Source organism: Zootoca vivipara, chromosome 6, assembly GCF_965207765.1.
Source record: "Zootoca vivipara chromosome 6, rZooViv2.hap1.1, whole genome shotgun sequence".
NCBI lineage: Eukaryota > Metazoa > Chordata > Lepidosauria > Squamata > Lacertidae > Zootoca > Zootoca vivipara.
Window position 1 is genome coordinate 70,248,824 of NC_142589.1, and position 27,468 is coordinate 70,276,291.

General features: G+C 45.6%; 2 protein-coding genes across 3 annotated transcripts; one reads left to right on the forward strand and one right to left on the reverse strand.

Moving 5' to 3' along the window:
- Positions 1-376: 376 nt before the first annotated feature.
- Positions 377-6,435, reverse strand: LOC118086725 (immunoglobulin kappa light chain-like). Its single transcript, XM_035118717.3, has 5 exons — positions 6,318-6,435; positions 5,017-5,355; positions 2,898-3,182; positions 1,226-1,327; positions 377-640 (listed from the first exon to the last, which is right to left on the reverse strand). Exons 1-5 carry the CDS (start codon positions 6,385-6,387, stop codon positions 537-539), a joined length of 900 nt encoding a protein of 299 aa, XP_034974608.3. The 5' UTR covers positions 6,388-6,435; the 3' UTR covers positions 377-536.
- A 9,379-nt stretch (positions 6,436-15,814) lies between these two features.
- LOC118087993 (uncharacterized) lies at positions 15,815-27,114 on the forward strand. 2 transcript variants are annotated; one of them, XM_035121133.2, is made up of 10 exons: positions 15,815-15,931; positions 17,690-17,746; positions 18,725-18,748; positions 19,740-19,796; positions 20,408-20,431; positions 21,461-21,517; positions 22,690-22,713; positions 23,716-23,772; positions 25,418-25,444; positions 26,955-27,114. In XM_035121133.2, the coding sequence occupies exons 1-10, from the start codon at positions 15,857-15,859 to the stop codon at positions 26,958-26,960; spliced, it is 408 nt and encodes a 135-aa protein (XP_034977024.1). In that variant the 5' UTR covers positions 15,815-15,856; the 3' UTR covers positions 26,961-27,114. The 2 variants fall into 2 exon arrangements, with proteins under 2 accessions (XP_034977024.1, XP_088528659.1); XM_088672533.1 differs by lacking the exons at positions 20,408-20,431; positions 21,461-21,517 and having other exon boundaries at positions 15,816-15,931; positions 26,955-27,093.
- Positions 27,115-27,468: the final 354 nt, after the last annotated feature.

A 27,468-nucleotide genomic window follows, 5' to 3' on the forward strand; every position in this document is an offset into this window, starting at 1 on the left:
CTATATATTCACCAGTCCCTATATATTTAAATGAAAACATTGTAAACACAGTTGCAAATCTTCTCCAGCAGGTACACAAAGAAGAAGAAGAAGAGTTTGGATTTGATATTCCGCTTTATCACTACCCGAAGGAGACTCAAAGCGGCTATCATTCTCCTTTCCCTTCCTCTCCCACAACAAACACTCTGTGAGGTGGGTGGGGCTGAGAGACTTCAGAGAAGTGTGACTAGCCCAAGGTCACCCAGCAGCTGCATGTGGAGGAGCGGAGACACGAACTTGGTTCCCCAGATTATGAGTCTACCGCTCTTAACCACTACACCACACTGGCTCTTGGCACTGTGCCTTGGCAACATGAATGGCACTAGCCAATAGATGTTGTCCACAGCTGGATTTTGCTACAAATATGCAGAGCTATAAATCTCTCATCCACACCTGACTTCAGCCCTAGAAATGAATAGGTATGCTTATCTGGAATGCCAAGGAGGTCCTTCCAAACTGGCCTGATTCTTCTATAAAAACTATATCTGCCTTTGCCCTTAGAAGTACCCCTTGATGTCAGATCCTAGGACCTGATGTTGGAGTTCTGTAGCCTGACCTACCGGAGATCTTCTCGAATGCTTTTTGCAACAATCTATGCACACTGTGGAAGAGAAACAAAGACAATATATGGTCAGGGGAGCAAGTACCGGTACCCATATGCGCCTTAGAACTGAGCCAAAAGCACCAAGAAAAAAAGCTTTCTGCAAACAATGTGGGCATTCCTGAAATCCACCTCCCTTCCTTGCCAATTTCCTTCCATGCATGTGCTGTAAAAGGTTTGCTAGTTAATTATGACCCCTCACTTCTCAGTTGCCTTCACTTGCCCTAGTGACGTCCTCAAGTCTAGCTATGTATTTGTGACCTCATTGAGAGGGCCTGGCCCCATTCCAACAAATATTAAGGATGCCAAAGGACGTCCGGCCCCCTAGAGTTGATACACCTGCCTCATTCCATTTATTGTGTGTGATCCCTGATGGAGCAGGACTGCCCACATGAACTATTCAAGAAGGTCAAAGGAATCACAGCTGGAGAAAATTGTGTCAAAGCAGTACTCGGGGAAATAAAGAAGGAAACCCAACAAGGAGAGCAGTCAGGCTATCAAAGGAAAACCAGATCACCAGATAGACCTAAGCTGAGTGCATGCTGGGAGATATGAGGCAAGGAAAGAGAGAGGATTGTCACGTACCTGGTGCAAGAAAGGCGATGGTGATGCCAAAGATTATCCCAATCTTCAGCAGGTTCAGAACTTCAATCACCAAGGGAGGGGAAGAGAACTGGCTCTGTGGTTCTGGAAGGAGGAGAGTATGATTGGTTAGAGTAGAACTATTTATGGGTTCTGGATGTAGGATTTGCCTCTAAATAATGGAAAGCAATTTGGAGTTGGAACTTTAAATGCCTCTTTCCCCAAGGGAAGGCAAATTAATGATAAAGCAATGCATCACAGGGGGAAGCAGCTACCAAATACAATCATACCTTGGTTTAAGTATGCCTTGGTTTGAGTACTTTCAGTTTAAGTACTCCGTGGACCCGTCTGGAACGGATTAATCCACTTTCCATTACTTTCAATGGGAAAGTTCGCTTCAGGTTAAGTACAGACTTCCGGAACCAATTGTGTACTTAAACCGAGGTACCACTAGTTACAGGTAGGTAGCCGTGTTGGTCTGAGTCGAAGCAAAATAAAAAAATTCCTTCAGTAGCACCTTAAAGACCAACTAAGTTTATATTTTGGTATGAGCTTTCGTGTGCATGCACACTTCTTCAGATACACTAGAAACAGAAGTGTCAGACCCTATATATATACAGAGGGTGGTGGGGGTGGGTGGGAATGGGAGATGGGCTGATGGGAGTGGTAAACCTGTAGATGGGTGTTAATGGTTGCTGATGGCTGCAATTAGTCCGAGGTACCACTGTAATGGTACAATGAAAATCCCTGTACTAGTCCATAACAGAGTTGGGGAACCTCTCAAGGGCCACATTGCCTGATAGGGAACCTTCCCAGGGCCACATGCTAGCGGTGGGTGGAGCCAGGGGCAAACATGGTGGGACACTTTCTTTTATACCATGTTTACACACATACCACCACATGCCACCCATGCCAGCAAGCAGCATTATGCCAGTTCAAGCCTGGCAAAATCACTTCAGGCAATTCAGAAAGCAGGGCTAGTGAAAAGGAGTGTGCCCTGAGTTCCAGATATGGCTGAAGGGCTGAATTTGGCCCTTGGGTTTGAGGTTGCCAACTTATCCTTGACGATAAAGTCAAGGATTCTGATTCTTGGCACTTTTATGCTTGTTTTAACTTCTGGACAAGTCAGTTTGCCAGATGAGCTGGCACATGTGTCATTATTCCTCCTGTTTTCGTCGCCGCGTGTATTCTTTCTTTTAAACATTTTATTTATTAATTTGATCTTTAAAAAGTGCTGTGGTGATGGATTTTAAGGCTATTGCACCGAATACAGTTTGCTAATAAAAACAGTTTTCAGAACTGGAACTGTTAAAAAAAAAACTTGTTTGTGAGGAACATGAGTTAGAGCTTTTGCAAGCTTATTTGAATGGGGTGTAACCAGGGCTTTTTTTTTTTTTCAGTCACAGCTCACAGGAGCTCAGCTGCGGCACTTCTCAGGTGGGCACCTTTGCCATTCTAAGAGAACGAGGGAGAAGTTCATGGTGAGCTGTGGCACCTCTTTTTCTAGAAAAATAGTACTGGGTGTAACTGCTTGAGAAGAACCACCGTCCCAAATACTGTATCTTGTTCTCCAAGGCTATTCTGCGAGTGAGCTCTGGGTCTTCCGTACATCCTCAAACGACCACAAGGGGGCAGAAGTGCTCTGAGCAATTCTGGCTGCTCCTTACCCACTCACCATAAAAGTACTGAACGTTTATTGGCTCGGACACCGATGGGTGCTCCACGCTGCAAGTGTAGCTCGCCCTCTGGTCAGGATCAGGCAAACCTAAGAAGCTAGAAGCCTGGGAGAACCCGTTGGGATCTGTACAATCCTGCTGGGAAGAATTCAGCGGGAGTCCAGAATGATACCACGTGAGCCGCACCGGCGCAGGGTAGAAGCCTCCGGTTCTGCAAACGAGGCTCCATTTGGATTCAGGCTCAGTCTGGAGCTGCAGGAAAACGACCGGGTGGGTGGGGCGAGCTGCGGGAGGCAAAGCGAGAAAGAAAGCAGTTGCCGAGGGCACAAGAACACTCTCACCTCCCGCAGTTTCTAGCAACAAGTATTCACAAGCAGCACGGAGAGTGGATGACTTTTCCTCTCTGTGCCCAGGAACAATGAGCTGCAAAAAGAGGATTTTTTGGAATGGATAGTGAACCCTAGCAAAAGGCATTACGTGGCATCAAGGCTGGAAGAGAGAGAGAACTTTAAGAGGACAATGATTGTTTCATCACAGCCCTTGTTTATAATGTGGTCGCCAGATTGCTGAAGGAGGTGCCTGGCCAAGTAGACAGGACACCACTGTTAAAACAGCTTCACTGGCTGCCCATCTACTATTGAGCCAGGCTGAAGTTATTATTTTGCAGAGCCCTGCACAAATTAGGTCCAGGGTACCTCAGGGATAGAATGCGGGTGGCGCTGTGGTCTAAATCACAGAGCCTAGGGCTTGCTGATCAGAAGGTTAGCAGTTTGAATCCCCACGACGGGGTGAGCTCCCGTTGTTCGGTCCCTGCTCCTTGTTCGAAAGCACATCAAAGTGCAAGTAGATACAGCTCTGGCAGGAAGGTAAACGACATTTCTGTGTGCTGCTCCGGTTCGCCAGAAGTGGCTTAGTCATGCTGGCCACATGACCCGGAAGCTGTCTGCGGACAAATGCCGGCTCCCTCGGCCTATAGAGCAAGATGAGCGCACAACCCCAGAGTTCTCCGCGACTGGACCAAATGGTCAGGGGTCCCTTTACCCTTTACCTTACCTCAGGATCTCCTGAACTTTTATAGCCCAGCTCAGTCCCTGAGATCATCAGCAGGAGCATCACTGGTTGATTTCCATGTTGGTGAGGCTCTCTTGATAATGCCAAGACATAGACCCAGTCCTGTGTACAGTGTGATACTTTGCCGACGGGGTTCAGCAGGCATTTTAAACGTCTGCTAAAAATTTGTCTGTTCTGCCAGGCCTATGCAGGCAATATCCTTCTACAAGGGTTAATTGAGGTGTGGTTTTAACTTTTTGATATGCTTTTACTGTGTGTTTTTATGCATTTTTGTTGTGAACAAAAATAACAGTCTATAAATTCTTTTTATTTAAAAAGATTGTCATATCTGCATATATAATTAAGACAGGAAGTTCTTTCAAGAGCATCTGGAGGGTTCCCCCCCCCCAGGGGTGGGGAATAGAAGCAAAGTAAAATAGTAAACAGAGTGGAGAGGGCTGGTTACTCACAAAGAAGTGAGAAGAATTGTGCCTGCACATTTGACCTCATATCTCAGGTTCTGCAAATGCAAAAAACCTCCCCCCTTCTCATGCTCTCTCTCCCCCCCCCAATGAAATATGGGAAATTGGGAACAATGATTCAACAGGAAGGGGGACTGCTTCCATACCCCCATGGAAGCCCATGTCTTCTTGATGAGTGTAATTTAGCTTGGCAAGCACAATCGTTCGCTATGAGACCCACCAGTCTCCACCAGCGAACATGCATAACAGCTAGGGGTTATGAAAGTTGTAGTTCAACAACATCCAGAGGTCGCAGCATTGGCTATTCCTGCCATCTGGACCATAGCTGCCAAGTTATCCCTTTTTTTAAGGGATTTTCCCTTATGCTGAATAGGCTTCCTCGCGAGAAAAGGGAAAACTTGGCAGCTATGATCTGGACACCCTGCCCAAAGAACCTTGGTTGAAGTATAGACATGCAGAGGAACACAGAGATTCATGCATTGCAGGGGGTTCGCCCCTTACAATTCTATGATTCCATGAGCATTTTCTGAAGGAGAAAGGCTCAATGCCCAACAGACCTACCTTACTTGTTGCTGGCCTATCTTACCATAAACATGGAGCTTGACCCCATTGCCGCATGTCTCCTCTTCACCCAACACCATCACTTGGCAAGTGTAGCTCCCAGCATCCTCCAAGGAGACATTGGTGATGACCAGAAGTCCCTCTCCTGGGCTGAGGAAGGTGTCTGGATAAGACAGGCTGAAGCGGGGTCCAGGGACCACCACAGATTCTGCCGTCCTTGGGCCTTTCAACCAGGACATGCCCCCCTTGGCTGAAGTTGGCTTCCCAGTCTGGATGGAGAAGGCACATTTCAGGGTAACATTGTCTCCCACGATGGCAGTGACCTCTGTTGGAAACTGGACCACTGAGTAATGGACGCCGAAGGCTGAAAGGAGCCAATGGAAAGGGCAAAAGAGTACTGGGAAATGATCCGTAAGGAATTGAAAAAAATGTTTAAAAGTACTCCCCCCCCCCCGAAAAAAACCCCAGAGTCCTTTCTGTTGGGGATAATATAAACTGAAATTCCCAGGTGTCAAAAAAGTTTATTCATGTTTGCTACTACTGCAGTCTGTGTTTTGTTAGACCAAAAATGGAAAACAAGCAAGGTCCCAACTAAAGACGAATGGCAACTTAAGTTGACAGAATACGCACAACTCACAGACTTACATACATTCAGAGAAGATTGGGAAACATTTATTGAATATAGGTGAAATAACTGTGCGCAGCTGAAAACTCTGGCAGCATTAAGATAAATTCAACAGTGTAAATAAGTTTTGATGAATGCAATAATACCGAATGGTATAGTTTTTGTAAAATATGCAGGGGTTTGTGATATGCAAAATGAACCATGGAAAGAGAAGAAGGGAAGTTGTTGATATCTTAAGGATGTAAAATGAGTATTTAAAATTGTAAAACAAAAAAATTAATAAAAATTATATAGAAGGAAAGAAAAAGAAAGAAAGAAGGCAATGGAAACTACAGTAAGCCTTGGAGTTGACAGCTAGAGGCCCCAAATGACAACATATACACATGTCTGCAGAACTGGAGAACCATATTCATAGGAAACAATTCTTCCTAAAAGGTTGCACATGGGGAAGCCTGTGGAACTCATCTTGCAAATGCAAAATCTGGATTGAAATTCATTTGATAGTACAGAATTCCTAAGCTATGGTTGTCAACAAAAGAAGAAAAATGTATTTTTGAGGAATCTTAGTTTTGTTCATTTTGCATACTGAATTCAAAAGACTTGGGCTCCTTTCATGCCAATACTAAGTTTATAGGATCTGTATTTAGGGATACCCCACATAAAAGCAGGCATAGGATTTTCCCATCATCCCTCAGACTCACCTGTGGGAAGGCTTGACGAGCAGAGCAGGAAGGAAATTCCCAGCAGGTGATACACCTGTTTCAGCTTCATTGTTTTGTGACTGCTCAGCTTTGCAGTTCAGAAAAGACAGAGGTTCCCCCTGCAGAGAAGAAAAGAGAGATTGCAGAATCACATGATACAAAGCGCAACAGTTCCTTTTCAGGTCAAAGCTGTTGAGCAAAATAAGCTTCTCATTCTTGGACCGCCTGTACTGTTCTCTTAAGGTTGAGAACCCCTATGGGATTCTTATAAAAAGGGCTTGCTTAGAATCAGGGCTGGCCCACCAGAAGCTCATCCCAAAACTTCCTCTATACAAATCAACTTCAGAAACCATCCTTGGAAGTAGGGATGGAAGGATCTATGAATTTTGATTCTCCCAGTTTCTCATTTTCCTCCCAATTAAAATTCAGTTCTCTACAGTTTGCATCAGTTTTAAATATATATATATATTTAATCATTGTGAAAATTCAATTCTTCCTAAGGTTAGATATATATTTTTCAGTTCTCCAGTTGGCAGCAATTTGCAAATAAAGAAAACCTTTGTGGAAATTCATTAGCATTTTAGCAAGACTTTCTCCCAATAAACACATTTTATGTGAAATTTTGACCAGTGTACACATTTTCTGCAAGCCATTTCCTCTAATATAATGCATTTGTGGAGGCTATTTTCACTATTTACATTTTTATTTTAAATCAGATTTAAGACACTAAACCAGGCATAGGCAAACTCACCCCTCCAGATGTTTTTGGCCTGCAACTCCCATGATCCCTAGCTAGCAGGACCAGTGGTCAGGGATGATGGGAATTGTAGTCTGAAAACATCTGGAGGGCCAAGTTTGCCTATGCCTGGACTAAACCCTGGTGGGCAGGGGTGAGTCATCTTGCTTTGCCACCTGAGGTGAAACAGGAAAGTGTCGCCATCATCAAAGCTTCGCTTCTCAGGGTTGTACTACAGCTTCCAGGTTCCAGTGAGATCTCATGAGATTTCACAGTGCTCTCATGATATCTCACAAGAACCGAGAAGCTGCCAGCACCACCGGTTCTCCTTGTTTCCCCAGTGGCAAAGGAAACATCCATGGTGGCCACTCATGAGATTCTGCTGCCTGAGGCAGGTACCTCCGTCCACCTCATGGATGTGCCGGCCCTGCTCTATGATCACACTCTCTGATTTCTAAAAGCTACGAGATGAAGCCATATTTGTGGCTAGGGACAGGGTAGGATCCTCTTTTAGTTCCGTTTAGTTCTGCATACCAGGTGTTTTTTTCTACTATACCACAATGGGTGGAGCCTCTTTTCTACAGACCCCTCCGTACAGAAACTTGCCCTTCAGTGCATAACACTTTCCTTTACACTCCCTCCATAGTTCTCCACATCTTATCCTGGATCCAAAGTCCTCAGAATCCTCAGCACAGAATGTTATCTTGGGTGGCGTTGGAAGGCCAAACAGACCATATCTCTGTGCCCTCTGGAGCCTCCTCCCTTGAAAAATTCTAACTGGGCGGGAATGCTAAATATCTGGCCAAAAATGAGCCATGCCTAAAATAAGACAATAGGCCAATGCTGCTCCTTATCGATTCTTACGTATCTGCTGGTTATCGGGAGCTTGAAAACAAATTTATATTTTCTCCCGTACACATCAGTTGCTCCACAGAGCACACCATTTTCAGAGCAGGACTGGCTTCAAGTTTGTAAGAAAATAAGAAGAATGTAGTGGATCAGGCCAATGGCCCATCTAGTCCAGCATCCTGTTCTCACTGTGACCAACCAGAAGCCCCAAAGCAGAATCTCAGCACAAGAGCCCTCTCCCCTTCTGCAGTTTCCAGCAACTGGTATTCAGAAACATTACTGCTTTCAACCATGAAGGTAGAGCATAGCCATTGTGGCTAGTAGCAATTGGTAGCCATCTCCTCTAGGAATTTGCCCATCCCAATTTTAAAGCGACCCAGGTTGGTGGCCTATCACTGCCTCCTGATGAGGGTGAGTTTTATAGGAGCTGCATGGAGAACGTCTTTGATTTATGTGTCTTGAATCGTCCAACATTTAACTTCATTGGGTATCCATGGGTTCTAGGGTTAGGCAAGAGGGTGAAAGGGCCCATGCCTCAGCGAGGGGCCTGCTGCTGACCATGGGGACCCTGTGACACTGTTTCTGCCCCCCTGGCTATTGCCATCAGCTTGTTCCCTCAGACTCAGTTAACAATAGGGGTGGGTGATTAGAAAGAACAGCAACTGCCATTGCTGGCTCCCTACCTGGGGAAGGCTGTTGCTCAGTAGTAGGGCAACTGCTTTGCATACAGAAGGTCCCCAGTTCAATCTCCAGCCTCTCCAGGTAGGCTTCCTGTCTGATGCCCCAGAGAGTCATTGCCAGCACATATAAACAATACAGATCTAGATGAACCAAGGGTCAGAATTCATACAAGGCAGATTCCTATGTCAAAACAGCTCCATTGGCTATCGACCCATCGCTGGGCATCATTCCAAGGGTTGATTATGGTCTGTAACACCCTGGAAGGCTTGGGTTCCAGCTATCTGAAGGACTGTATTTTTCTATATGAGCCTGCTCAGGCTTTGAGATCTTCTAGGGCAGGCCTTTCTCCCTGCCCCACTACCTTCACAGGCATGATTGGTGAGGACACTAGAGAGGACCTTATTGGAACTGCCTTTCATGGGAGGGTAGGCTGGCCTCCTCTCTGCTTGCCTTTCATCAGCAGGCAAATATATGCAGGGCAGTTCTATCCCAAGGGAACCTACTGAGTATATATTGCAGAGGATAAGGCAAAAATGGGTGGTCCAAAAATTTGTCTATTGGGACCTCCTGCTGATGAATATTTTCTGCTTTTTAATCATTATTTTTACAGATGGCATCTCCTGCTTCTTCCATGGATTTTTTGCTTTGGTCGTGTTCCAGAGAGAGGGGGACAAAAGTCATGTGGAATTGGACCAAATCATCTTCCAGTCAGTTGCCATAGAGCAGGCATCCCCAAACTTCGGCCCTCCAGATGTTTTGGACTACAATTCCCATCTTCCCTGACCACTGGTCCTGTTAGCTAGGGATCATGGGAGTTGTAGGCCAAAACATCTGGAGGGCCACAGTTTGGGGATGCCTGCCATAGAGGAAGCACCCTGATGATCCACAGCAACAATATTTGCTTAATTATATCTCCTGATCACTTGCCATTTATTTCTTTATTGCAACTATCCTTCCGAATTCAACGAGATTGGAATCACAATTGCCCAACTGAGCAAATGAGCCTATTCTTACCCACTTGCTTCCCTCCAGGGTTGTTTGTCTTGAGCTACAATGATTGTATTTGATGGATTAACCATTTAGCTAAATGAAGTTACGCTTGCGTGAAAGCAGGGACCCATATACCTTCCAGCCTTCAGCATTTCATAGAATTGTTCTTTCAAATTGATTTTTTAGAAGCAACAGCTGAAATAACCGATTTTCTTTTCCTGGAAGACAATTACACAACTATGGTTTGATCAGTCACCCTCTTGCTGTCAACAGACCGCTGGGTTTCCATTCTGCAGGGCCAGCGAAAGACATGTCTCCTGCTTGAGACAACTGTGCCTCCCTCCCTCCCTCTCTCCCACCCACCCACCCACCACCAGATCAGCTGCTTGCTGCTGACAAACATGACATGGTTGCTCCATGCCTTGCTCTGATGAAGGATTCTTTCCTCAAACAAGGCATTGTGAGTGAGGTTGCCCAGAGGGCACCTGCAAGTGTGTTGCTTAACTATTGCTTCAAGTTATCCAAAACTATTAAATGAGCAATACTCCCAGCTTAGTATAGGAAGGATTTCAGCCTGACAGTTCAGGGAAGCTAATCAAGCAAGGATGGAGACATCTTTCCTTTCCTTTGATGGAGTAGCTTTTGCTCTTCATGCTAGTAACTTAGATAGCAATGCTTCTTTGCAAAGTTGTTCGCACTTCCAATTAAAAGGCACAGGTTGCCTTCTAGCGGACTGAAGATCTTTGGTTAAAGCTCAATGTTGCACCTATGGAGTCAGAAGAAAGCACCACGGAGTTCAATGGAGCTTCCTCCCAGGAAACTATGCAAGGGATTGCAGGAATGCTGATTCTAAACAACTGGGTATTATACTATATGCTGTGTTTTGTGTGTGCGCGCACACATGCACACACAATTCTTATATCTCTATTTGGTTGTTGAGACCTTTAAACCTCCCTCTTAAATAAATTCACACAAGGCTCAAATTTCGGTTTGGTTTTTGGCAGAATTTAGGCCCCAACTTTATTGATTACAGTGAGTGGTTGCATAGGCTCTGGTTCGACTAGCTCCCTACACCATTGCAGGTAGCGCTGACCCAGGGCATCAGCATAGGTCAGCCAAGGGTGAACACCTGGATAGGCAGAAAGCAGGGGACAGGCTATGCCCACCACCCAGATGTCCCCTTGGACTCTGACAGGGGCACAACCCCTCACAGGGTTGACCAAACCATTGAGTCCCTGGATTCCTTTAACGGAATACCCTTCACATAGGGATGGTGAGAGAGTTCCCCCATCCCTATCACCTGAACCAGAGCCTATCCGCCACACGAGCACCCGTGCTCCCCGCCAAGCACTCACGCCTGTAACCAATCCCTTAACCCCACTGACGTGGAAGGTGGGGTGTCCGTCGCACACATGCATTGCGCGTCATGGCACATGCGTTACGATGCACGGCGCATGTGCGCACAGGAGGCATACGACGCAGCGACGCGGCAAACCCCGCAAGCAAGCAGCGGAGTGAGGCAGTCTCGCTTGCATCGGGGCTTCTTCTTGATGGCGGTGGCCACGTCGCGCGACGCCGGCCATCGGAGGTGGTCAGCCCCATCCAGCCTGCTGCCCTCTGCCCAGCCTGCTGCCTGGGGTGGCGTGCCCCCCGCCCCCCATTACTACGCCACTGCATGGAGGTCAGCCATAAATCATTCCCAGTCACAGACAGATGAACCCCATCAAGCCTGTAAAGGGACGTATCATGGAAGGTAATGCCCGGGTGACGGCTCACTGTCCCTGCCCAAGGTCAGAACCCTTTTGGCCACCGCGCTCTGGGTCATCATCTGGGCCCTCTCGGTGGCAGCTGGGCATTGGCTACCACGTCACACATCAGTGCCATCAGTGGCCTAATTTTGAGTCCAGGAAGAGCCACCTTCAACTCTTCAAAGTCCTCCTGCATGTGGGACCGCAAGCTCAGCCAGGCACTTCCGGCAATTGTGCCCAGCTGCACCACCACCACCGCAGGCATGCTTCCGCAGACACCTTCGTCTGCACCGATTGGGAGAAGCCCCTCCCAAGGCATTCCTCGTCTGAGGAGTTAGGTGTTCGCTTGGCGCCTGATAAGACAGAAGGCCCAGTCACATGGTTATCTTACCTCGTTAAAGGCCTGCAATAATAGCAAGCATTCATCCACATCGGCTGCAGAACTTTATAAAAGTCATCGAGGTAATGGGTCACGCCCCTAAAACCTGTCTTGATATGCAAGGCCCAGGTCAAAAATGTACTGAAGGCTTCAAAAGCTGCACAGGATATAGAGCAGCCCATAGGCATAGCCTTATCCATATAATAAGCCCCATCCAACTGGAACCCACACAACTTAAGTTCATGTGGATGGACAGGAAGTAAGCGGAAGGCAGCTTCCACATCACACTTTGCCAAAAGTGCACCTTTCCCAAAACTCCTGAATAACTTGACCGCTTGGTCAAAGGTGGTATACTTAACAGATCACAGCTCAGGAGGGATAGCATCATTTACTGATGAACCCTGAGGGTAAGATAAATTATGAATTAAGGAAATAAGGAAAAAGATCACCAAGACGAATCCATCAACGATTGGAATCATAGAATCATACAGTTGGAAGAGACCACAAGGGCCATCCAGTCCAACCCCCTGCCAAGCAGGAAACACCATCAAAGCATTCTTGACATATGCCTGTCAAGCCTCTGCTTAAAGACCCCCAAAGAAGGAGACTCCACCACACTCCTTGGTAGCAAATTCCACTGCCGAACAGATTGATTGCTCTCTCTCTCTCTCGGCTCGCAGCGGACAAGTTGCTGGTGTTCCGATGCACGCATCGAAAGAGGAAGCTCTGGGTCACGTGCACAATGCCGGGTTTAATCAGGCCAATGGGACGCAGGCTAAACGGATATATATATGTCCCTCCAGGAGTGCCTGGCGTGCTATGGTCCATGGGGTCATGAAGAGTCGGGCACGACTAAACGACTAAACAACAACAACATATGTCCCTTGATCCATTTAGCCTGTGTCCCATTGACCTGATTGAACCCTGCATTGAGGGACGTACCAGTTGGGTGTTGCGGCTATCCAATCCCACCCACCCACAACACAGGGTTTGGTTGCTAGGTCTTACCGCAACATGTGCCCTCTTTGAGGGAGGACACAATCTGTTTGCCTATATATAATGGGTCAATACAAGTACCTGCATTTCTGGACTCTGCCTGGGGGTGTGGTTATAGGGGCTGTCAGGATGAGCTCCTGCAATTCAGAATTGTAATGTCTCTGGAAAGCTGCAGGTTGCACATCATGTGTGTGGCTGATTGTCGCCGGTATTCAGTCTTCAGAATAATGTCCTATTAACCCATTTTGCTCTGTGACATGCTATCTAGGACACAGTGTGTGTGTGTGTGTGTGTGTGTGTGTGTGTGTGTTTCCATTGGCTAGGGCTGTGACACAGATGCAACAGCCTCAGCATCTATTGATTGTCATGCAGAGGGTTTGCTGTGTGGCTGCCAGTCCACTGGCGTAACCCAGAACTTTTTCTGGTTAGCGAAGCAAGCCTCTTTATACAACCCAGGCCCCAGCCTAAGCCACAACTACTCTGATGGCCTAGATGTGGTCTGAGATGTAATCACCAGAGAGATCGCTGTCTCAAGCTCTCTAGCTCTACGGAAATATGCAGTGTAGGGACAACTAGGGCAGCCAGATGCAAAGGACAGCAGAACTCCAACATCCTGTGTTGGTGGGGTGTGTGGATTTCAACACACATAGCTTCTCACACAGGTTAAATTAAGGATAGGGGAGAAATTCGATTCAATGTGGATTTAAAGGTGAACCTACGAAATCCACACTTTTTCAAATATGAGAACCAAAACACAACAATCCTTTGAACTGCACACTTCTCCAAATTTTGCAGTGCAGTTCTCCAGCAAAGTGATGTGGGCAAAAAAGTGTATATTATGGTAAAGTGTGTGTAAAAATGCATATATTGGTAGAGATAACATGCAAAAAATGCAGTATTGTAGGGAAATTGCTTTGCAAAGTTGTGCATCATAGGAAAAAATGCTCAGTAAGGGCTTATCCATGCTTTCTCTTTCCCCTCTGCCTTCCCCCAAGGAAAACTGCTCTTTAGTGCTCACTGGTTTTTTACCCAGGTGGATGTTTCCTCCAATTTAAAGCTAAGGAGTGGATTTCCCCTGGGAAAGGAGTGGGGCAAGGGGAGAACTGCTTGGACCTGTCTCTAGAAAGCGTGGATCAAGGGGACAGCTGCTCAGAACCATGCTTTTTTTAGGCATGGGGCAAGAGCAACCCTAAGTTGCTAGTGGGTTTTCATGAGGACTTTTTCAAAAATGAACTTGATTTTAAGACTGGGAAAAGGAGGAACTGCTTTAGTTTAGGGAAATAAAACTGGATGTACATTTCCAAATATAAGATAAAAAAGAAATAAAATAAAACCTACATACAGCAAATGGCTTTAGTCACCCGTTAGGTCCATAAATTACCATATAGCATATATTTAACACAAAAATCTGTGACAATTTGTTATTGACAAAGGACAGCTGGACATATAAAGGGCCCCATTACCTTCAGTAGCTTAGGACCTCATCAACCCTAAATATAGCCCTGACCCTTGGGGGCCCTTCCAACACTACGTTTCTATGATTCTATGAAACTCAAATTGTCATTTTTTTTTTGCCCATCCCTGATTTCAGCACAAGGTGCTTCAGTTTCAAGAAGAGAGTGAGCAAGTTCTGTTATGTACAACGGAGCTTCAAGAAAAACACGGCTTAAATCACTCCAAGAAGAAGATATTGGAGCACTCCTAGTCATTTGCCCATGTACATGTCAATCCAGGTGCAAAAAAGGGCATGTGGCAATCCATGCTGGTCATTGCAACACAGCAGGTTTTCATTTGTAATCTTGTGGACCATATTGTTTCAAAAGCCTAACAGAATATCCCATGTTATCAGTGAGTCGTGTGTCCCCCCCCCCCCCGCCCCCTACTCAGGCCTCAGTGTTCAAATCAATCTCCTAGCACTTGCCCACAGCGTGCAAACAAGAATCCCATCCACCTTCAGCAAACAAGAATCCCAGCCAAATGAACATACCTTGTTCAACCTGCCACTTGCTTGATATTTATGCCTTGGTGTGCATCAGAGACAGCTCAACCCTGTGGCAAGTGCCTCTAACTAACGGTGGAAAATCAGTTTTAGTTTCTATCAGTCCCTCATATTTCCAGTCTTAAGCCCAGTTCTTCGCATGTTTGGGAAATTGACAAATTACCTGTTCTGGCTGGGATTACAACCCCCCCCCCGAAGGAGCAAGTGCAGAGATTGGGGGTACTACTGAATACATCTTTGTCACTAGAGCGTCCTCTCTGACCAGGGGTGCCTTTTGCCAGCTTTGTCTGGTTCACCAGCTACAGTCGTTCCTGTACGAAAGTAGACTGACCACCGTAGTCCATTCATTGGCCATCTCGAGGCGTGATTACTGCAGCAAGTTCTTTGTGGGGCTGCCCTTGGACTTGGTTCTGCTGGTGTAGAATGCAGTGGCCAGATTGCTGATGGGGGTACCTGGCTGGGAACAGGTGACACCATTGATAAAACATCTGCACTGGCTTCCAACCTACTACCAAGGCAGGTTCAAGATCCTTGCATTAACTTGCAAAGCCCTGAACAAATTAGGTCCAGGGTACCTCAGGGATCACCTTAACCCAGGCACCCCCAAACTGCGGCCCTCCAGATGTTTTGGCCTACAACTCACATGATCCCTAGCTAAGAGGACCAGTGGTCAGGGATTATGGGAATTGTAGTCCAAAACATCTGGAGGGCCGAAGTTTGTCCCCTATTGTGGAACATTCTGAATACTCAGCAGGTGCCTTCTGTTTCAACCTTTAAAGGCCTGTTTTCTATTCCATCATGTTTATGCAGGCAATTAATAATTCCTCTTTCCATAACAGTTTGTGGATTTCTCATTTTAACATTTTGTTTGCTTTTTCTTGTGTGGATTTATGTATAACTGTTGTAAATGGCTCAGATTTTGATTTTGATTTAAAAAAACAACTAAATAGTGTAAATATTTTATTCTAACTGAATAAAATAAATATTGCTGAGCCCGAAGTTCCCCACCCTTGGGAGAGGGAGCTGCAGGCATGAGTCACTGGGCTTGGCCCCACAAGTGTGGCACTGCCCATGATAGGGTCCAGCATAAATAGAGCCCTGCAACACACTATTATTCCCAAGCCCAGCTGAGAAGGGAGAACAAAGCAAGAGAAATCCAAAATGAAGTTCCAGGTTGCAGCTGCTTCCTTCGTCCTCTGCCTGCTGTCTCTGCGCAGCACCCAGGCTGCACCTGCGGTAAGGACGAATAACGCAAAATCCCAAGAGCCCAGGTGGTGCCCATGGAGGGGGGGGGGTGTCAGTGTGTATACACAGATTGCTCAAACTTTCTGATGAATCTGTAGAAATCAGGGGTGTGTTTCACAGCGAAGAAATCTGTGTCAGCATTTCCTAATGTTCTGCTTTGGGATGCAGGAGCCAGTAATTTTTTATTTTATTTTTGGCAACTCTAAAATGCAATTACTGAAGTGCAGTAGTACATTCCAGGAAGGACCACCCCAATTTGCTATTTCTGTACTTGTGAATTCACTCTTCTTCCTCCTCCTTTCAAGGGTTACAGTGCAACACTCCACCTAATCTTCATATTTATCATATTCTAAAAAGAAGAACCTGAAACTCTTCTACATAGCCCTGGAAGCACCAAGTTAATTGCTGGTTGCTCTTGGGTTCTCCACTGTGATGGCAAAGAGTTTTGTGTGCCCTCCCGACCCCTCTCAAAATTTGTCTTGTAGGTTTCTCCTCCTGAGATACTGCGAGGTTTTTATGGCCTCCTAAGACACAGAAACCTCATTTCCCACTTACAGATAAATCAATAGATCACAGTGCATTTTTCTGAGAGCACTTCTGAGATTTTTCATTTTCTCACTGCATTTGGAATGCCATTTTGCAGAATCCATCCAAATGCCATTTTTTTTGGTGGCACACACCATTCTCCCCCTGCCTCCATTGGCTAGCAATGCTACCTGGTCAAGGATACTTTGAAAGATGCAAAGTCAGCTGCTGTTAGTGGCACTTGCAGAAGGAAGGGAGGGGGGAGGGAGGGAGAGAGGGAGGGAGGGAGGGAGAGAGGAACGGTACATTATGTTATTGGCACTGCTGCCTCACTTTTGAGAAACTATTGGAGAATTTTCCCTATCTTGGAAGAAATTTAATGCAACCGTCCCCAAGAGGGCCGAGCACTTCAAGAGGTCATTTCTGCAGCATCTCATCCCATGTATAAAAGGAGGCCAGGATGAGGTCGCTGGCCAGCATATTATAACTGCAGGCAGTGGCAGAGCAGGCGCACTGCCCTAAGGGATGTGGCATGTGCTCTGGGGGCGGGGCGCAACACACGTTTTGGGACGGGGCGCGCATTTTGGGGGCGGGATGCACCATGCGCAGGGGCGGGGCGGGCATTTTGGGGGCGGGGGGCAGCCGGGATGATGCCCCTGGGATCGTGCTGCCCGGGGCGGCGCGCCCTCACCGCCGCCCCCATCTTCCTACACTACTGACGGCAGGTCATGATACTATTTATCTTTCTCTTGAGCAAGTGGCCATGAACCGGCTTGTTTTTATTGTGTCTAGTTTGCTCCTTTGCTCTGCTGAGCCCTCACATGCCCTATGGAGTTGCCAACTGCCCTCTGTCCCTCTGACAGGGTGTGTGCGCTGTTCATAGCAGTCTGTGGGGGTGTAAATTTGGCAACTAAAGCTTTCCTTGATTTGAGAGTAAAAATAATCAGAGCAAACTTTTACTTGTTGAAATTCCGCATGCCCGGCAGACCACTATCTTCAAAGGGTATGGGAGCTCCACCAGGATCACCCTAGCCTTCTGTGAGCCCTTGCTTCTTCTCTGTTTCCCTTGTTTGGTGTTTGCTTCCCTCACACCCCTACAACCACAAACAGTCGACGTGCAAATCTTGACCAAAGTTTCATCCCAGACCCCATTGCAGTCAATACTGCTTTAGGGAGATGCTACAGTCCTCCACCTAACAGAATACTCATTCTGTTCCCTTACAGAATGGAGGCAGCTTTGATGGCAACACTGTAGGATCTGGCAGCTTCAACAACAATGGAGTAAGTACCCCAGAACTCCTCTGTGTTTATCAGTATTCTCCTTTCCACTACAGTCATACCTCGGTTTAAGTACGCTTCTGTTTGAGTACTTCCAATTTAAGTACTCCGTGGACCCGTCTGGAATGGATTAATCCACCTTCCATTACTTTCAATGGGAAAGTTTGCTTCAGGTTAAGTTTGCTTCAGGTTAAGTAGACTTCCGGAAGCCATTGTGTACTTAAACCGAGGTACCACTGTATATGTAGAAAAATCTTTTTTAAAAATGCTAGCAAACATTTCCACTGAAATGTTTCCTTCTGTTAGGTACCCTGCAAATGGCTATTTTAAAATAAATAAATAAATAAAAGGATGCATTTGCTTAATATAAGGATGCATTCCCACTCAAGCTTAGATCTCCATTCATTCTAGTCCTTCCATTGTGCTATAGCATGTTGTTCCAACTCAAGGAGGGACTTTAATTCACTGTTTGGTGCTTTGCATGCAGAAGGTCCCAAATTCAATCCCTGGCATCTCCATGTAGAACTTGGAACCTCCTAGCCTCAAGCCCTTGAGAGACGCAACCAGTCAGTGCACAAAATTCACTGCCCGGATGGATGATCAGGAAGGATGTGCGCATGTCAAGAAACTAAGTTTGTGTACCAAAGTAAAAAATAAAACAAAAACCCACATATTTATTTCTAGGCTCACTTTAGTCTCTGGCTCCATCCACCACTTGCACTTGGCCCCTGGAAGGTTGTTCAGAATGGAATGTGGCCCTCGAGCTAAAAGTGTATTTCTGCCCTGGTTTAGACAGTATTGAGCTAGACAGACCAATGTTGTGACTCAGTGTAAGGCAGCTGTCTATCTATGTAAAATGGATAGATGAGATAGCAGCTTTGATGTCTGAGAGAGGGAACTTGTAATCTGGTGAAATGTGCACTCTCCCAGTTTTAAATCTGGCAGATGTTGTTAATTTCTGGTTTTTCTTTTATGTTGCAGAACGATTATGAGGGATTTGGAGGAGTAAGTATCAGCAAGGGTATATACATGATCCATCTCGTCTAGCGTTGCCCTACAACAGAGCTGGAGAACCTGTGGGTCTCCAGGTATTGTTGGACTACAATTCCCATCAGCCTGGCCATGCTGAGCTCAGGCTGATGGGAGCTGGGGTCTACCAGTATTTAGAGGGCCACATTGAATTCTTTAAAAAATTCAAAATTCCAAAGTGGACTATTTATGACAGTCCAAGTAGCAACTCAACAGAGAAATGTTGGCTGTTCCTTTGGATTACTGAGGCCCTCTAGAAATCATAAATACTTCAAAATTTGGGCAACTGCTGGTGTGTGCCCACTGTGCTGGGTTGGGATCCATATGGAGAGTTGAGGAGAATGTAGGGATGGGAGAGAAAAATGATTCCATTCTCATTTAAAGGTAAACCTACCTAATCCATTTTTCCTAAACACTATTTGGTCCAAAACACAGCCATCCTTCAAAATTCTTCAAATTTTATTTCTTTCATTTCTCCAAATTTTGCAGTGCAGTACACTCTAGTACAAAAAAAAACATATGCCAAGGTGATCTGTGCATATAAATGCATATTTTAGTGAAGGTAGCATACACAAAGCATTCTGTTACAGAACTTTTTTTTTTTTTTTTTGCAGAAATATCTGTAAGGCAAAACTATGTGCAACGATTCAGAGAAAAAACACCAAAATGCTGCTAAATTCTCATGAGAGTTGCTGTTGGTTTTAAAAATGCAAATTAATCTGGAAACAATGGAGAACTGAATTTAAGAAACCAAGAGAAACCAAACTTGGCAGAGCCTGGCTCTAAAGGGGGAATTAAACAAATTAATTGAGGAAAAGACTATCTGGAGCTAATAGTCGTGAAAGGGTTATGCTTCTGAATTCCACTTGCTGCCCCGACATCCCAGGCCCAGATCCAGTCATTGCTGCTTTAGGAAAGGGGCTGCTCTTTCCAATCCTCCACCTAACAGGATGTTCTCTTCTTGCAGAATGCAGGCAGCTTTGATGACAACCAAGCAGGATCTGACAGCTTCAACAACAATGGAGTAAGTCCCTAGAATTCATCTGTGTTTTATGATGATCCATATTTCCTCAGCCAAATAATGGGGGGGGAAAGAAAAGGGGGGGGAAGTAGCAAACATCACCACTGATTGCGCTTTCTTCGTAACCTGCAGATGACTTTTTAAAATAATAAATAAAAGGATATATTGGCTTAATAAAAAGATACCTTTCCACCCAAGCTTAGATCTCCACTCATGCTAGTCCTTCTATAGTGTTGCAGCATGTTGGCCCAACTCAGGTAGGGACCATGACTTAATGTTTACTGCTTCCGCTTTGCATGCAGAAGTTCCCAGGGACAATCACCTGGATCTCCAGGGAGGGCTTGGAATGTGCTCTGTATGAATCCTTGGAGGGCCACAAACAATCAGGGCCCAGTATGCACTGCCTGGATGGAGGATAAAGGGTTGGTGAATGTGAATAGATTATAATAAGGTAAAGGGCACATTTATTGCTCTGTCCACTTTTGTTTCTGGCTCTGTCCACAACTGGCCTTTGTCTCCTGGAAAGTTGCCCAGAAAGTAATGTAGCTTGTTGTAAATTGAGTATCTGGGATTCTTCTTCATTTATGATTTTTCTCCCCTGTTTTGTGTTGCAGAACCAGTTTTGGGTGAATGGAGGAGTAAGTATCAGCAAGCATGTGCATGATCCATCTAGTCCAGCATTGCCCTAAAACAGAGATGGAAAACCTGTGGGCATCCAGATATCGTTGGACAGTGGCTCCCATCATTGCAGACCCAGGGATCATGGGAGCTGGAGTCCTTCAGCACCTGGAGGGCCACAGGTCCCCCACCTCTGAGTTAAAGCAACCCTAATCGTATAGATCAGCAGGTGGTTAGAACATGGAAAAACCCTGTATTGACTCAATGGTTTTCAGTGCTGGGTGCACCCAAAGTGATTGAAACTGAACCCAAAGAAGATACTGTATTTGCTTAAATTAGCATTGCTGTTCAGTGGCTACTACCCATTCCACTTGCTGGGTGGGTTTGGACTCTGATAGAAACAGTTTAACAGAACATGGATAGAAAACCTGAGGTTTTCATGTATCCATGGGTCCTTGTCCTCAGCTTCTTATCTGCTTCCCTTGCTGTCTGTCTGTCTGTCTGTCTGTCTGTCTGTCTGTCTGTCTGTCTGTCTGTCTGTCTGTCTGTCTGTCTCTCTCTCTCTCTCTCTCTCTCTCTCTCTCTCTCTCTCTCACACACACAGAGAGAGGGGGGGCTTTTCTACTTTTGGGTCCACATCCAAATCCTGTCCACTTTGGGGTGCACCCAAAGTGATTGAAACTGAAGCCAAAGAAGATATTTGCTTAAGTTACCATTGATGTTCAGTGGCTACTACCCATTCCACTTGTTGGGGTGGGTGTGGACTCTGATGAGAAACACGTAGATGGAAAACCTGAGGTTTTCAGGTACCCATGGGTCCTTGCTCTCAGCTTCTTATCTGCTTTCCTTGCTAACTGTTTGACGCACACACACACACACACACACACACACACACACACGATGGGTGGAGAGCTTTTCTACCTTTGCGTCCACATCCAAATCATGCCCAGAGTTCCATCCCCAACTATGATCCAGTTAATGCTGTTTTAAGAAGGGGCTCCTTTTTCCAGTCCTCCACCTAACAGGACACTTGTTCTGTTCCCTTGCAGAATGCAGGCAGCTTTGATGGCAACAATGTAAGATCTGACAGCTTCAACAACAATGGAGTAAGTCTCCTAGAATTCCTCTGTCTTTTGTGATGATCCAAATTCCCCTTTCCTCAAATATTGGCCTCTTAAAAAAATGGTACCAAACATTCTCATTAATTGTAACATGCAGATTATTTTTAAAAATACATTGATTAAAAATAAAAATGCATTGGCTTAATAAAAGGATGCATTTCTACCCAAGCTTAGATCTCCATTCATGCTAGTCCTACAGTGTTGCAGCACGTTGTATCAACTCAGGGAGGGACCATGGATTTATGCTTAGTGCATCTGCCTTGCATGCAGAAGGTGCCAGGGACAATTGCTGGCATCTCCAGGGAGGGCTTGGAATCTGTCCTGTATGAAACCTTGGAGAACCACAACCAATCAGGGCACAGTATCCATTGCCTGGGTGATAGGTAGAGGAGATTGTGTGAATATGAAGAAACTATTTTACAGTAATAAGGTAATTTGCACACTTATTGCACTGCCCACTTTGTCCCCTGGAAGGTTGCCCAGAAAGGAATGTGTCTCCTCAGTTGAAAAATGTACCCTGCCCAGTATAGACAATATTGAGTGAGATCGACCAATGGTCTAAGCTGATACAATAATAATAATTTATTAGATTTGCATAACATCCTTCATCCGAAGATCATAGGATGAGTCCCAACATAAAAATACAAAATGGGAGCACAAAATGCATTATAAAACAAAATGAGAGATGGAATCTCTATAGACTACAGCAACTTCCCCTCCTTGACCCTCAAGTCTGCCCTGATGCGGCACCAAGTACCTAGGTGGGCACAGCTGGGTGAGACCAACTCCATCTACTTACCCACCCAGGTCTCAGTGATATAGACCAGGTCATTGTCTTCATCCACAATCAGATTGTGTATGAGGGAGGTCTGATTCAAAGCTGACCTGTCATTCAACAGCATCAGCCACAGACACGAAGCCTAGATAGGACAACCACAATTCTCCAGGTTGGAGGGAGGGCTGGCAGATAGCACTGTCACTAAATGCCTGTTCTGTGTGCCTGGCAGCTTCCTGTGTATAATGGATAGATCATATAGCAGATTCTCAGTGATAGACCTATTGCTTTTAATCTAGTGGAATATGTACCCTGCTAATTATAGATTGGGTATCTGAGGGGTGTTCTCAATTTCTGTCCCCCCCCCCTTTTTCTGTTGCAGAACCAGTTTTGGGCATATGAAGCAGTAAGTATCAGCAAGGGTATAAATGATCCATCTAGTCTAACATTGCTCTAAAACAGAGATGGAGAACCTGTGGGCATCTAGATAATTGTTGGACAGTAACTCCACTCATTCCTGACCACTAACTGTGGTGGCCCAGGAATGATGGGAGGTGGAGTTGCCCAGGATCTAAAGGGCCACAGGTTTCCCCACCCCTGGGGAATTGGGGGGGGGGCTGTATAGCTTGAGTCAATAGTGTGAAGTACTGGGTGCACCCAAATTGATTGAAACTGAATCCAAAGAAGATTTTTTGCTTAAATTAGTATTGATGGCTGGGGGCTGCTACCTCCTCCACATGTCTGGTGGGGCATGGACTCTGGAGAGAAACAGTTTAGCAAATAGTTTAGCAGGTAGAAAACTTGAGTTGTGCAGCTGCCTAGGAAGCAACAAACATATGCCCTGGCACTCTTCCCCATTTTTGGCCTGTGTTCTGTTCATTCTTGCAGGCAGGTTCCATGTTGAGGTTTTCAGAATCAGAATCATAGAGTTGGATGGGACCACAAGGATCATCTAGCCCAACCCCCTGCAATGCAGGACTTTTTTTTGCCCAACGTGGGGCTTGAACCCATGAACCTGAGATTAAGAGTCCCATGCTTTACCTACTGAGCAAGGTGGCCCCCTCCTACAGTGGAAGACAACTTGGCTGCCCTTTTAAAATTCCTCACACAATGTTCCAAAGCAAAGCTATGCCAGCAATTTGCAGCAAATTTAAACAGTGGGCAGTTCCCAAACACAGCCATCCACTGTGGGAAGCCTGGGTCCAGATTGGTGCATCCTTAGGGTGACAGGTACAGGCACCAGTTCTGAATTCCTGCACCTCCTTGCTGAACTTGTATACATGTATCTGTAGGTATTACCAAATGCCATAAGGGTATAATTCTCTCTCAAAGGAAACTGACCCCGTAAAGCTCCCTGCCACGAGGGAACTGCAAATCACTAATATATCCTCTTGCATTCTGTTTATAGAACAGTGGAAGTTTTGATAACAACAATGCTGGTGACAACAGCTTCAACAACAATGGAGTAAGTACCAGAGATAGGCAAACTTCACTGTCTTGCTTGTACATTAGCTTGTCACACCAGTTCTCCTCTTGGGTTGGCAACTGGCTACTTAAGACAGCCAAGCTTTGGGGTCATCTTTCACAGGGGGGGGGGGCGCTCTTGCCTTCCTGATGTTGCTGAACAACAACTCCCATAATCCCTGATCATTATCCATGTTGGCTGGGACTGATGGGAGCTGGAATCCAACAACGTAAGGGCCTCAATCCTGCCCTAGCATTTGAAATCCCCACGGGGAATACTTTATAGAGTCATTTGCCTTCTCTATAATCAAACACACACACCTCAACCTGCAACAAAATATTTCATAGAATCTCTTGGATGAGCTCTGACAGCCCCCCCCCCCGAAAACGTTGACAGCAAGCCTGGGCATTTCCAGGAGAGCAATGAGACTGAATGGTTGTGAAGCCGCAGTTTTGTAGAGGTGGAACAAACAGAAGCTCCCACTGTCTAGTTACATGGATCCATGCACCCATGGATTCTCTCTCTTCCAGAATTCTTCTACCACACATGAATTTCTATAACAATTCAAAACATAGCACTCCCTTGTGGAGCCTGGCAGCACTCTTCATTTGATATTCCCTTTCAAATGCTCTCAGTTACATCAGATCACCATCTGTTCAAATGTCAAGCCTGTTTGTTCTTTTACCAAAAAAAGCAATTTTGGCAGGCAGCCCCCAAAGTCCCAAAGCCCAGCCATGTAGCATAACCACCAATGCAAGATCTCATGTATGATGTGGGTGCCTAGCTATCTTTTTACCCTGAGTACTTTCTAAGTATTACCTCTCTACCCAAGCATTTCCCAAGTACTCCATTTCTACTCTTTGTACTTTTTTTCTCCATGCTGGGCATAAAGGGTAACACTTAATGGCTTCTCTTTCTGCCATAGTCCAAAAAAATATTGCGAGTGAGAGGAACTAGGTGAGGAACCTGTGGAGATGTTAAAATCTAACTCCCATCAGGCCCAGCCAGCATGGCCAATATCCAGGGATGATGGGATTTGAAGTCCACCAACATCTGGAGGACCAGAGGTTTCTCCTCCCAGGTCTAGATCTTTTTTATGGATGGTATCTGGGAAAGAACCTGTCAGAGATGGTTGCGGCTACTCTTGAGTAAAGACGCTCCACTCTGTCTTGTCTTTCAGAGTTTTATTGTGCATACTATTTACAGTGCAAGAACATCAGCAAACATGACTTCTCAGTCCGTGTCCCCCTGGCCCTACGGGTGGGCGTGCGCCTCAATTCGGGCGTCCGAGGGAAGGGCCACCTTCCTGGCTGCCCTGTGTCTGAAAGCCCTCCGTGCTCCTCCCCCCCCCTATCCCTCTCTCCTAGCGGTGCTGGGGCTCTGGTACATGAGATAGCCCTCTCTAACTTCCTCATTCCTTTCTCCTGACTCGCTGCTTGTGCTGACGCTGGGCAAGGAGCTGGTGAGGATGATTGGTGGGGGCTCTCTGTAGAGAGACCCCCTGACAGAACCCTCAAAGTGATTTCCTCCCTTGCCTAACTCCAAATGCATACTTGAGCATGCCCCCTAAGGGTCTGCACTACAGCTTGAAAAACCACAAATTTGGATTAGCAGGTGAATGATTTGTCAATGTTTTGCCTTGCAGAATGATAATGATGACCCCATTGTTTGGGTGAGTATTAGTGCAGCTGAATCTCTCCATTAGGAATAGGGGTTGATGGCATGGCTCAGTCATTTTGTTGCCACAGCATCACTGGAAGCATACAGGGTTACCTCTGCATAAACAGGAGAAATGGATGCATCGTGCCATCCCAGCAGAGTGTTGTGGGATGGGGGCAGAACTAATGTATTATAATGTATTATATAATAGTTACAGGTAGGTAACCGTGTTGGTCTGACATAGTCGAAACAAAAAATAAAAAAAATTCCTTCCAGTAGCACCTTAAAGACCAACTAAGACCAACTTCTCTTTCCAGTCTGAAACTTCTCTTTCCAGATTGAAATGTTCTCCTAGTGGTTTCTCTGTCTTGTGATTCCTGGTGTCAGATTTATGTCCATTTATCCTTTGGCGTAGGGTTTGGCCTGTTTGTCCAAACAGGCTGAAGTTGCTGAATTGCAACTCATTACCAAGCTTAAAACCATGGAGAGACCTGGTCTGAATAAAGACATTGGATTCTTATCTCATTATACATGATAAAGCTATCTTTAGCCATCTCACCTCTTGCTTTTTCCTGCAAGACCAATTGCAGTCGATAACAGTCATTAACAGTCGTCAACAGGTTTACCACTCCTATCAGCCAATCACCCATTCCCACCACCCTTCTGAGTAATACCCCTCCTCACCCTCTCACTATACATAAGGGTCTGGTGACTTCTGTTTCAGTGTATCTGAAGAAGTGTGCATGCACAAGAAAGCTTATACCAATAGCAAACTTAGTTGGTATTTAAGGTGCTACTGGAAGGTATTATAAGAATGTAAGAGTTGCCTTGGTGAAATAGGCCAAGAATCCATCTAGCCTAGCAGTTTGTTTCCAGTGGTGACTGGGGAGTTAACAGTGAAATAGGGTTTAAGGGCTTCTTGTCAAGCCAAGCTCTCATCTACTCTGGCATTTTCAGCCTAATAAGGGAATAAACAGTGGATGCTGTCTTATACAAAGCCAGACACATTGATCCACCTACCTCTCTATTGTCTACATTGACTGGCAGTGGCTGTCTGGGATTTCAGAAAAGGGGGTTTCTCCCAGTCATATATGGAGATGCAAGGGTTTGAACATGAGATCTTCATGCAAAGCAGATGCTCTGCTCTTGAGCAATGGCTGTTCCTTGGAAGGTTTGTTGTGGGGAAAATTGGAGGGAAGACAGCCACATATACCAGTCTAAGTACTTTGAGCCCAGCTTGAGAGTGAGGTAAAATTCTAGTAGCTAGTTAGAAAGACACGTATCTTCTCCAAATATTCAGGAAAATGTATGGGCCACAGATTAGTACCCTGATTTCATAATATGGTGTTTTTACTGAAATAAACACCTTTTTGTATCTGTGACAGACACCTGTCATGTGCCGTAGCACCCATTGCAATGTGAGATGAGGAGATTTAGAGAGCCATACAAATTGGGGAGAGCTGCCCTATTGGGTCTCTCTTGGCGTTAGAATTCTAATGGGTGTCATTTTTCTTCTTTTGCAGTATTAGACACCCAGGAAACCACTGCAACACAGATACAAGTGCCTTCTGCCCCTTTTTGTTTCATGAATGATTCTCTCTTGTGGGATCTTTCCTTGCTGCTGAACCACCAAAACCTTTTCTTGCAAATAAAGAACCTTGGCGTCACTTGTTGATCAATAAATCTGTTTGAGTATTCAGTTATTCCATAGCAACAAACCCAATGCATTGCATGAAGACTGAGCCTTCCTGGATTAATCGAAAAGTATGTCTCAGGGTGAATTGGAGTCAGGTGAATTTAGCCCTCGAGACAGAAATTCCTGCAATCCAGGCAGTTGGATGTAGATTTCATGAAAGGGCAGTAAATTGTTAGCTGCTTAATTTAATACTAATGTATTCTATTAAAACTCCCATGGAGACATAACAATTTGCTGCCCTTTCATGAAATCTACATCCAACTGCCTGAGATGGTGACCTCACTCTGCCTAATGCAAGGTTCAGCCTTGTATGCCTCTCTATGAGTGAAAAAAATATTTCT

What these genes read in the sequence shown, in the direction of transcription:
- LOC118087993 (XM_035121133.2), top strand. Translation starts at nt 15,857, where the DNA reads ATGAAGTTCCAGGTTGCAGCTGCTTCCTTCGTCCTCTGCCTGCTGTCT. An exon ending in AGTTTTGGGTGAATGGAGGA is followed by an intron (nt 20,432 to 21,460) that starts GTAAGTATCAGC and finishes GTTCCCTTGCAG; the next exon opens with AATGCAGGCAGCTTTGATGG. An exon ending in ACAGCTTCAACAACAATGGA is followed by an intron (nt 23,773 to 25,417) that starts GTAAGTACCAGA and finishes TTTGCCTTGCAG; the next exon opens with AATGATAATGATGACCCCAT.
- LOC118086725 (XM_035118717.3), bottom strand. Translation starts at nt 6,387, where the DNA reads ATGAAGCTGAAACAGGTGTATCACCTGCTGGGAATTTCCTTCCTGCTC. An exon ending in AAACGTTCAGTACTTTTATG is followed by an intron (nt 1,328 to 2,897) that starts GTGAGTGGGTAA and finishes TCCTCCTTCCAG; the next exon opens with AACCACAGAGCCAGTTCTCT. An exon ending in CATCGCCTTTCTTGCACCAG is followed by an intron (nt 641 to 1,225) that starts GTACGTGACAAT and finishes TCTCTTCCACAG; the next exon opens with TGTGCATAGATTGTTGCAAA.